Source organism: Babylonia areolata, chromosome 5 (assembly GCF_041734735.1).
Source record: "Babylonia areolata isolate BAREFJ2019XMU chromosome 5, ASM4173473v1, whole genome shotgun sequence".
Taxonomy (NCBI): Eukaryota; Metazoa; Mollusca; class Gastropoda; order Neogastropoda; family Buccinidae; genus Babylonia; species Babylonia areolata.
Genome location: NC_134880.1, coordinates 8,317,237 through 8,329,536, shown reverse-complemented (window position 1 = coordinate 8,329,536; position 12,300 = coordinate 8,317,237). Strand labels below are relative to the sequence as shown.

General features: G+C 40.7%; 1 protein-coding gene across 1 annotated transcript in view; it reads right to left on the bottom strand.

Annotated features, from left to right (window-relative positions):
• Nucleotides 1–12,300, bottom strand: part of LOC143282350 (snurportin-1-like) — a 13,466-nt gene continuing 1,166 nt past the window's right edge. The window contains exons 2-8 of the mRNA XM_076587958.1: nucleotides 11,375–11,467; nucleotides 10,906–11,010; nucleotides 9,634–9,736; nucleotides 8,481–8,578; nucleotides 6,802–6,876; nucleotides 4,875–4,952; nucleotides 1–1,556 (exon numbers count right to left, since the gene is read on the bottom strand). Of these exons, the coding sequence (XP_076444073.1) occupies nucleotides 1,284–1,556; nucleotides 4,875–4,952; nucleotides 6,802–6,876; nucleotides 8,481–8,578; nucleotides 9,634–9,736; nucleotides 10,906–11,010; nucleotides 11,375–11,467 (825 nt within the window). The 3' untranslated portion in view covers nucleotides 1–1,283. The remainder of the gene's footprint in view (nucleotides 1,557–4,874; nucleotides 4,953–6,801; nucleotides 6,877–8,480; nucleotides 8,579–9,633; nucleotides 9,737–10,905; nucleotides 11,011–11,374; nucleotides 11,468–12,300) is intronic.

The following is a 12,300-nucleotide window of genomic DNA, read 5'->3' as shown; positions in this document are numbered from 1 at the left end:
CACAATCTCAAACTTTATTTTCACTTCAGATATACTTGGGACACCAAGCTCTGGAAATGAGGGGATTCAAACCTGCACACATCTGCCATCCTTACTTCTAAAGCACCCTCCCTACGTTTCCTCAAATCCACACAAACCTGCCTGACCATTGTTTCTTGTTGCTTATAGTCTTGCCCACTGTAGGAGGCCATATCAAGACTGTAAAACCATACATATGCTCGAGCACGTCAACACGAAACTGTCACATCTACACATACGCATACAAAAAAAACACCAAGACAAACCCACAAAACACAGTTCATGACAAATTATCCTAACCCTTTAGCTCCTTAGCACAAATAAGACTAGGTCAAACTGAGGATGTCAGCCCTACCGTTTAACTTATCATCCCCAGATTTAATAAGAATCGTAAAAAAAAAAAGGATCAATAAAAAAAAAAACAACTTCAAAGCGAAACAAAAAATACATAAAAAGGCCATAAGGGCAAATAAAACAGCAGAATAGACAGCTAGTGCCCATCCTAGTGTTGACAATTTCACTACCTAATTGCCTGAGCAAAACAGCACAGACAGTACATCAAAAGACTATGGAAAAGAGAAAAATGTGTCAAGGCTGACCATCATTTACCTCTTGAAAATCAAAACACAAACTGATTACTTTGCAGGAAAGAAATACACAAAAAGCAGAGCACAACACAATGTACTAAGCTGTAAAGTGCAAGTGTTTGCATGTCAGTGTGTCTACGAGTTTTTATGCATGAAACTGAATGTATGTATGTGTGTAAGTATGTATGTATGCATGCATGAGGATCTCAAATGCTATATATTTAGTACTGTGAAATGATGCTGCTGTGCTCACATTTGTTGAATTTCTTTATTTTCTGTTGGAAAAAAGGAACAAAAAGGTTAATTAAAAAAACCAAAAAAACAATAATAACAACAACACAGTCTTACAAAAATACCACATCCTATGACCTCTAAAAATCTCTCCTGGACATTAAATTCAAATCGGGTAACGTTATCAAGACATCATCCACACAACAGATCACTACAAACCAATCCAGCTCAGCACGAGACAATGACACAGACAGACTGACCGACCCTTCCAACCACACCATTAACGACGACGACACTGCAGCCTGGATTCCAAGCCGCGCCACCTTCACAACATCCATCCAAACAACAACAACAACAGATGTATGCATAAAACCTGACGATGCTTCTATCATAATAATGTATGAGAGTGTTTCTGGTGCCTGGACATCACCCACAAGCATCACTTCATCAGGACGCTGCAGAGGCCTGGGCCTCCTCAGGGGCGCTGGCCACAACAGAGGCCTGGGCCTCTTCAGGGGCAGCGGCTGTCACAGAGGCCTGGGCCTCCCCAGGCGCGGCGATGGTGGCGGGTGGCGGCGGCTGACTCTTGGTGGACAGGACGCGCTGCGGAGGCAGCCAGCCCAGCACTCGGTGGATGTCCTGTGGGGGGAGCCACAGCACGTTCGGGGTGGAGCCCGGTGTGTAGAAACAGAACTTGTTGAAAAACAGGATGCCGTCCACCTGTGTCACACAACACAACACAGCCAGGTAAACCATTCAAGCCCTGCACACGGACAGCTGAGAAAAATGAAAAACAGAATGCTGTCATCTGTATGACACACAACACAACACAGCCAGGTAAACCATTCAAGCCCTGCCCTGCCCACGGACAGTGGAAAAAAATGAAAAACAGAATGCCGTCATCCGTGTGACACACACACACACACCAGGTAAACCATTCAAACCCTGCACACTGAAGGCAGAGAAAAATGAAAAACAGAATACCATCCACCTGTGCAACACACACACACACATACACACAGACAGCCAGGAAAACCAAGTCCTGCACACTGAAGGGCGTACAAAGAAAATACTAACCATTCATCTTTGTTGCTTTCAGCCCCAGCTGACCACACAGGGCCATAACAAAGAATCTAAACCAAAAGAAAACCCCAAACCAACAGAAGACACACACCCAACCTTAGAGAATATTTTATTGTTGATAAACTAAGCCACATAGATTTATTTGACAATACTGAATCCAACAAAACTAGAAGTAATTCTATTTTCTTTTCCTCTGGGTTTTTTTGTTTGTTTGTTTTTTTTTTGCTTTCCATCATCTGCACCATTCCAGTGGCATTACTCTCACACTGCTCATTCCGAGATCCCCAAACACTGGTACATGCAGGTTCGTCTGTCTCAATCTCAGCATCAGCAGTCCACAGGGAAACATCAGTGTTAGTCACGAGGAGGCGACATTACAGAGGAGACTCTTCAATGCTGTTGAGTCAATTAGGTGGTGTTCAGTAGTGCCTGTTCTGATTCAATGTATTTAGGACACCACCTTCAAAGCCTCTACTTACAATAATAATGGCTTAATCGCGGACCCAGACTGAGCAATTGTCTCTCCTAGAGTGGAAACCACAGCTACTGTCCCTCCAACGACAGTCCCCGATGATTCTGCTGACACCAAAGACTCTAACAGACCTTCACCCCACACAATGAAGTGGAAGGGGATTAAAACTGATGAAACCATGAGAGCAGGGCACGGAAGGCCACAGATTTGGGGACTTTTTTTAAAAAATTATTATTATGAAGGAGGATGGTGATGATAACGATGTTGCTATGGAGGTCCATCACATTTGGGACTATGTGACACAGCTGTACTCTATGCTTCCTGTCATAATGATATCCCAGCACTGACCAGACCCGAGAGATACACACAGCGTCAAAGCAGACATCCCAAATTAGGATCGAATGCCGAGTGTTTATACTGGGACAAGTGCTGATTAGCTATCCTCAAGGGCTCCCAGACAGCCAGAAATCCATGCATGATTTGCTGTCACACTACACATACACACACAGGACACTTCAATGCCTGGCCAACACACCCACCAGTGTCAGCCAAGTCTTTTGTACCCCTTACCTTAGAGTAGTCATGTCCAGGGCTTTGTACAAACTTTCTCAGTACCGCTTACCTTAGAGTAGTCATGTCCAGGGAATTGTACAAACTTTCTCAGTACCACTTACCTTAAAGGTAGTTGTGCCCAGGGCATTGTACAAACTTTCTCAGTACCGCTTACCTTAGAGTTAGTCATGTCCAGGGCATTGTACAAACTTTCTCAGTACCACTTACCTTAGAGTTAGTCATGTCCAGGGCATTGTACAAACTTTCTCAGTACCGCTTACCTTAGAGTAGTCATGTCCAGGGCATTGTACAAACTTTCTCAGTACCCCTTACCTTAGAGAAGTCGTGTCCAGGGCATTGTACAAACTTTCTCAGTACCGCTTACCTTAGAGTAGTCATGTCCAGGGCATTGTACAAACTTTCTCAGTACCCCTTACCTTAGAGTAGTCGTGTCCAGGGCATTGTACAAACTTTCTCAGTACCGCTTACCTTAGAGTAGTCATGTCCAGGGCATTGTACAAACTTTCTCAGTACCGCTTACCTTAGAGTTAGTCGTGTCCAGGGCATTGTACAAACTTTCTCAGTACCACTTACCTTAGAGTTAGTCGTGTCCAGGGCAATGTACAAACTTTCTCAGTACCGCTTACCTTAAAGGTAGTCGTGTCCAGGGCATTGTACAAACTTTCTCAGTACCGCTTACCTTAGAGTAGTCATGTCCAGGGCATTGTACAAACTTTCTCAGTACCGCTTACCTTAAAGGTAGTTGTGCCCAGGGCATTGTACAAACTTTCTCAGTACCACTTACCTTAGAGTTAGTCATGTCCAGAGCATTGTACAAACTTTCTCAGTACCGCTTACATTAGAGTAGTCATGTCCAGAGCATTGTACAAACTTTCTCAGTACCGCTTACCTTAGAGTTGTCATGTCCAGGGCAATGTACAAACTTTCTCAGTACCGCTTACCTTAAAGGTAGTCGTGTCCAGGGCATTGTACAAACTTTCTCAGTACCGCTTAACTCATTCTGTACTGCCCGATGACTTCCTTCATTGTATTCTCTGTACTGGCTGATTGTTTATGTTACAAGAAAAATATCTAATACAGAATGCAGTTACATACATCTGAAATTTTGTGGTAACATAAAGAATAGAATGGACTAACATTTGGTAAAGTTTCAAAGCACTCACTTAATTATTGACTGATATACCATATTTTGAAAAAAAAAAAGAAGGAAATTTTCTATCTAAAATTATGTTTAAATAACATACTTACCGTGACCCACTAGTGCAGACTCCGGCAGGAGTCTGACATTCCTGTCCTGTGCAAACTACTATCTGTCTATGCAGAGAAAACGAAAGTAGTTATGGCCGATAACCTCCCAGAAGTAGGTAACCTCCCCTTTGTCCCCCTGGCTAGCGCCCCAAAATCTGTGTTTTTCACAACTGACATAAAGGGGGTGAGTTTTTCTCATTTATCAGAAATTTTACAAATGTGGTCTTTTGTAACCATAGACACTTCCTAACTGTAGCAATTTAATGGGCAAATGCGTATGCACAATGAATATTCACTATAGAATCAGTTTGCATTTGACTTTGAGCCACAGATCTTGCCTAAGTCGACGGAGACACCATCTTGTCGAGTGAGCGAGCGAGAGGGGTGACTGTACGCTCGCATGTATTGTACTCAAACAAAGGCATTTTCAGCCACAATAAAAGTACAGATGCACTTTTGGGTGACTGTAGAACAGAGCGGCGCCATTTAGTTTGGCACAAAACCGTTAACCTATGAACTATATATTTTTTAACTCACGGTACGCTATAGCATACCACAGTAACAAAGCATTGTGCGCATGAGGTACGCTATCGCGTACCTTAGTATAGAAAGAGTTAAAGGTAACTACCGGGCATTGTACAAACTGTCTCAGTACCGCTTACCTTAAAGGGAGTTGTGTCCAGGGCACTGTACAAACTTTCTCGTGTACACCTTATTCGTGGCATTGCTCTGAACTTGTACTGAAAAGACAACACACACACACAAATGTCAAGTAATTTGTCAAAAAGACATATCACAAAGTCATTATAAATCATGTGTGAGTGTTTGTGTGTGTAAGTAGGTGTGTGTGCTTGTGTGTGTGTGTGTGTGTGTGTGAGTGTTTGTGTGTGTAAGTAGGTGTGTGTGCTTGTGTGTGTGTGTGTGTGTAGACTGCATATTTGTTGCATATCTGTTTTGCATGTGTGTGTGTGTGTGTGTACGCGCACGTGTTTGTTTACATTTATTTGTTTATTCATTTATCTATTAATCTAAGTGTCATTCATATTACCATTCATATCAATACATTTTTTTTATGTTTTATTTTATTTCAGATACACTGTCATGTGGACAAGATTTCTAATTCTAGTCTGAAGGTGTACAGTCTAGAAAAGAGTTTCAGTTCCAGTTTCAAGGGCGTTCAAGTGTGCAAACTGATATGTATATGCTAAGCAATGTCTGCTGTTAAAAAATAAATAGAATGATACAACAAAAGAAAGAAAAGACATCCACATATCACACCAGTGAGAGTGTGTATTTGAACAAATTTACAACCATTTACAAGCTGTTTTGTGAATTTCACTTCCTGATGTTTCATGAAGGAAGCATAAAGAGCTGACATGTGCAGGGTGTTCAAGCCACCACTTTATCACTCACACTCTACCACTAACCACCCCTTCACACCACGCAGCCCGCCACTAACACCTTTACCCCACACATCCTACTACAAACCACCCCTTTACCCCACACACCCTACCACTAACCACCCCTTTACCCCACAAAGCCTGCCACTAACCACGCCTTTACCCCCCACAACCTACCACTAACCACCCCTTTACCCCACACACCCTACCACTAACCACGCCTTTACCCCCCACAACCTACCACTAACCACACCTTTACCCCCCACAACCTACCACTAACCACCCCTTTACCCCACAAAGCCTGCCACTAACCACGCCTTTACCCCCCACAACCTACCACTAACCACCCCTTTACCCCACACACCCTACCACTAACCACACCTTCATCCCACACACCCTACCACTAACCACCCCTTTACCCCACACACCCTGCCCCTAACCACCCCTTTACCCCACACACCCTGCCCCTAACCACCCCTTTACCCCACACACCCTACCACTAACCACCCCTTTACCCCACACACCCTACCACTAACCACCCCTTTACCCCACACACCCTGCCCCTAACCACCCCTTTACCCCACACCCCTTTATCCCCCACAATCTACCACTAACCACCCATTTACTCTGCACACCCTGCCCCTAACTACTCCTTTACCCCACACACCCTACCATTAACCACCCCTTTACCCCACACACCCTACCATTAACCACCCCTTTACCCCACACACCCTACCACAAAACACCCCTTTACCCCACACCCTACCACAAAACACCCCTTTACCCCACACACCCTACCACTAACCACCCCTTTACCCCACACACCCTACCATTAACCACCCCTTTACCCCACACACCCTACCACTAACCACCCCTTTACCCCACACCCTACCACAAAACACCCCTTTACCCCACACACCCTACCACTAACCACCCCTTTACCCCACACACCCAACCACAAGCCACCCCTTTACCCCACACTCCTTTATCCCCGCCACCCAACAACAAGCCACCCCTTTACCCCACACACCCTACCACTAACCACCCCTTTACCACACACACACCCTACCACTAACCACCCCTTTACCACACACACACCCTACCACTAACCACCCCTTTACCACACACACACCCTACCACAAGCCACCCCTTTACCCCTGCACACCCTGTCTCAAATCACAATTCTCACCTCATTTTCTGGGTGGACAGTTAGCAGATCTGTCTCATTCACAATCTGATTAATCCAATGGAAACGGAAGTCAGTCTGAAAGAAACCACAAAAATCACCATCAGCTACCCAAGAGACAGAACTGCATATTATTGTTGCTGTTGTACATGAGGCACACCTCCTGAATTTCTGCAAATGTCATGAAAAATTATAGAATACGGCATGAGTATGTATTAGGGCCAGTCAAGTTATACTTGACCTAATTTCGGAACTTGCAAACTATCTGTACGATACCTATGAACATTCAACACATGCAAGAGAATAAGACGAAAGAAAGAAACTGAAACTTCTTGTTCATGATTCATTGCTGTAATCCAGCAAGACACAGAAGACACCTCAACTCACATGGTCCACTAAGAAAACTTACAAATTTAAAAATAATCCACTTCACAACAGAAAACAAATACTCACAGCTTACATTTCAAACGTTTTTTGTTTTTTTTTAAATTAAAAGTGGAACGGATCAGCCAATTCCATGGGGGAAAAACACAAACCAGAACACACCTAGCAGTACAAAAAGAAAAAAAAAAGAACATAAATGTCACACATGCAATGGTGTTTACTAGGTTTTTTTTTTATTTACTAATTTCAATAAGCATGTACTTATTTTTTAAGTTTACAACTGAAAAATCTATAGATTTAGTATTAATATTATTAGGCCCAGTTACAGGTAGGGGGACTAAGAACAGACTGATACTGATATAAAAAACATGGTAAGAAGAAAAAAAAGCTGACTGGTAAGAACAGTAAGACAGACTATTCATCATTTAAAAAAAAAAAAAAATTATAGCCCAGCTGACACAGAAGATACATCATGTCAAAATCAATCCCTTAAAACCTTTAAAAAAAAAAAATTTTTAAAAGAGGAAAATTTGGAACAAGTAAAGCACTCAGAGCTTGGTCTCTGACCAAGGATAGGTGCTAATGTCACAACAGTAAACATGAACTTAAATGCAACAACAACGGAAACTGAGAAACAGGAACTGCCACAACAACAATAACAGAAAAGATGGAACTTCAATGCACAACAACAGAAAGATGAACTGCAACAAAAACAACAACATAAAACATTAACTTCAATGTAACAACACCACAAAGATGAATTGCAACAACAATAAACAACAACAGAAATCATGAACTTAAATGTAACAACAACAGAAAGATGAGCTTAAATGTAACAACAACTATACAAAGACAAATGTAATAACAATACAATGATGAACTGCGACAACAACAAAAAAAGATGGTTTTGAATGCAATAACAACAACAGAAAACACGGAACTTCAATGCCACAACAACAACAGAAAGATGAACTGCAACAACAACAACAATAACGGAGAAGATGGAACTTCAATGCCACAACAACAGAAAGATGAACTGCAACAACAACAACAATAACAGAGAAGATGGAACTTCAATGCCACAACAACAGAAAGATGAACTGCAACAACAACAACAGAAAAGGTGGAACTTCAATGCCACAAAAACAACAGAAAGATGAACTGAAACAACAACAATAACGGAGAAGATGGAACTTCAATGCCACCACAACAACAGAAAGATTAACTGAAACAACAATAACGGAGAAGATGGAACTTCAATGCCACAACAACAACAGAAAGAAAAACCAAGGACTGACATCCGATTCATAGTAGGGGAGCTGTTTCCACACCATCAGGTCCAGAATGTAGAACGTTCTCTCTGCCTTCAGGTGCAGACAGTCCAGAATGCACAATTCTGTCAAACACAACATCCACATTTTCTGATCATTAAAAAATTCAATAATCAATGTTTTACCCTTTTTTAAATTTTTAACTAAGAAAGGTTTTACACACACACACACACAAACATTGCTTGCCACAACTGAAGTTATGCATACATTAGCACAAGTGGACAAAGACACATACACACATTCACACACACACACACACACACACACACGTATGTGCATACACACACATCTATAGTAAATCATAAGGTACATGATCTTGCATAACACAATACAATTTGCTGTATACACTCCACTCATGCTATAATGCATTCACTAACACTACATACACTCATACATAGCTATCCACACACACACACCCTCACACACAGCCTGTCACATAATTCACTGATTGCTTTGTAAAAACAATACAAAATATCTTGAGATAGATTTTAAATGTGCTCGGAGTTGGAGTGTTAGGTTGATCAGATGGTAGCAACAAGTTCCAAACTCTTGAGGGGTGGTGAAATGACAGAATATGTCACAACACTGACCCCATGTACATGTGTCAGGGCTCCCACTGAGGAAAAAAAAAAAAACCCCGAAATTCGTGGAGGTTCCAGTCATTTTTTGTTTGTTTTTTTGTTTGTACATAACATTCAAAATGGAGTAATCTGACACAAATCAAAGCACATTTATGGCACTTTACTGCCAATAACATAAATCTTCAATTCACATTGAGCACTCTCAATCTTACAGTTACACCTACAGGGATGAAAAACATATTGATACATACCAACACCATTCAGTTTTCACCTTCACAGCTTCAATAAGTGTCTCACAGAAATAATATTCCCAGTTATCACTCTAACTCCAGTCTTGGCAAATAAGACTTATTCAGTTCAGTCGCTGTTGCAGCTGCCACAGATGCTGAAACTGTGTTTTTCACAGATTTTTTTTCTCTCTCCACTGAATCTCATTTTTACTTTTTGCTGAAAAGTGGGAGCCCTGATGTGTGTTAAACATCAGTGAAGAGAAGACAACAACAATAACAACGAAAACACAAGGACGACCAGTCACTGACCATTGCCTTTCGAGAAATGAAGGGAGGTGACGTTTCCTCCCGGCAGTGCCGACTGGAACTTTCGGTCCATGTTCAACAGTTTGTTATAACTACACGTCCAGCCCTGTCAACAGACCCACGCCCCTCACCGTCACTGGGAGACAGCACTTCACAACAAAAAACCAAATCTGTCAAAATATGTCTACAGGGCTTCTGATCAGTTAAAAAAATCCATGGAGGTCCCAAGTACTTACTTACTATCATTCAAGGGGGGTTCCCAGACTACCTTCAGATGGTCAATCTCAAGCCATCTATCTCGTTTAACTCTGCATTGCTACATACATACAAAAGCGAGAATACCTTCTGGTCATAATTTTTTGGGTTTCTGGGCTGAGAAATGGTGAAGGGAAAGAACTCTTTCAGAAAATCCTTGCACCAGACTGAAGCTCCCACTCAGGATCTTCACTCTTTTTGTGTTCAAACTAGAAATTTTCTGACTATAGATTATAGATATTTTTTTACATAAAAACAGAACAATTTTCTTTTAAAATTCACCTTTTTTATTATCATTATTCACTCATTTATTTTCTCTTTATTTTATTTTTATCATTATCAGTATTCCCTCAAGGCCTGACAAGGCCCACGGGAAAGGGTGCTGGTCAAGCATCTGCTTAATTAACAGATGTGGGTGTAGCATATCTGAATTTTGTCTCACTCTGAACGCAGATGCCTCCATGTGAAACTAAAACTGAAACTTTCCTTTTCACTGAGTGAAAACTAGAAATCAAGCCCTTTCAGAAAAAAACAGAAGAAATCCAAGATTGAAGAACTTTATGTAAATTTCTTACCTATTTGCAGAAAATCAGGAAAAAAATCTTTTCTGATTTACTTTGACCTTCATTTCACATCAAACTGTATAAAATTAAAAGGCTCCATTTTTTCACATTCAATTCAAGAAACAAAATATCATTCATTACTAAAAAAAAAAAAAAAAAAAAAAAAAAAAATTCACCCTTACAACAACAGCACAAGGATAATTAATTGCTTTTCTCCTTTGTTTTTTTGGGTTTTTTTCAATATTTTTTTTCAAATTCTACATATATCTAAAGATCTATATGAATTATCAAGCAAACACCTAAGCAAAGCCCTCTTGGCCAAGAGAGTGGGGATGCAACTTGGGCAAGATACTCTCCACAATAACCAAACTCGCCAGCTTCCTCCTTTGCTGTTCTGATGGCCACAGTTGGACACAGCTACCATGCACATCACACAGAGAATAGAGAAGAGACTTACGAAGGCAGACACCACCGTTCTGCGCTTGGCCACTGGGCAGACGACAGCCACGTACTCTTTTTCAAAGTTTGGAGGAATTATTTCCATGGATACTGACATCATCACCTGTCGAAATAAACATGCTGGGGGTTTACATTAACAATACCAGTATCCCGTTAAATACATGTATCACATCACGTCCGTTCATGTTCTTTACAAAATTCCACATTACAAATATTACTTATGCTGTGTGAAATTGCATGCATGCGCATGAATATGAAAAATCAAACTGTGTGTGGGTGTGTATGTGTGTGTGCTCGCGTGCATGCACGTGTGCATGTGTGTGTGTGTGTGTGCACATACATGCGTGCATGCATGTACTACATATCTACTGTTTGTATGTGTGTGAAACACTATGTGTGCAAATATAGTAGAATTAATTTACATGTAACATGTGTGTGCTACAGCCTTATTGTTGACAACAACCCACCTCATGCCTGTCCCAGCCTGGCCAGTTGGGCTGATCATCAGGCACTGGGAGTGGGATGGACAAGTGCAGTCGTTTGGCGTCATCATCATAGCCCTGTCACAAACATCATCTCTCCATTAACCATTATGTATTATTCTGAAACACCCAATAATTTGATTGTGCATCTGGACTTTACACTAGTAACACCTTAGTACTACTACTAGTAGTAGTAGGAATAGTAGCAGTAGCACTAACAGTAGTACTTCAACTATTACTGGTGTAACCCAACATAAAACAAGCTTTGAAGCTTCCCAACTGCACCTTTGTTCTATAGTAATTCATATATATATATATATATATATATATATATATATATATATATATATATATATAACACTTAAAAGCATGGATATCATTCAAGTCAAGGTTCTGCATTTTATCTACCAATTATTTTACTAATTCTCAAACTCAAAGTTCTTTAACAACAAAACAAAAAAAAAACAAAACAACCAAAAAACAACACAAAAATTGTACTGAAGACATGAAAAGTTTAAATCTCTTCTATCTATCAATGTAAATGTTACTGTGATACTCTTAGAACTAACAATTTTTTAAGTTAACAAATATGTGACTAAAACAATACTTTCTGGTGGAAATTAACAAATAATGAGGCCAGGAGATGAAATGATTAACAAACAGTAAAGAGTGATAATTCTCTCCATTCACAGGGTACACAACTTCAAGTCAGTGCTGCTTACACTACTGATTCAGCTAGCACACAGGTAAATAAAAGGTACATTGGAACAAACCCAGACACTTCCTCTTTCTTGTGTTGAAAATTAGACATTTCTTACATCAGTATTTCATGTGGAACTGTACTGACGTAAAGAAAAGCACTGATCAATCCCTTGACATATAAATCAATAAAGAAGACCAAAAAAATGGGG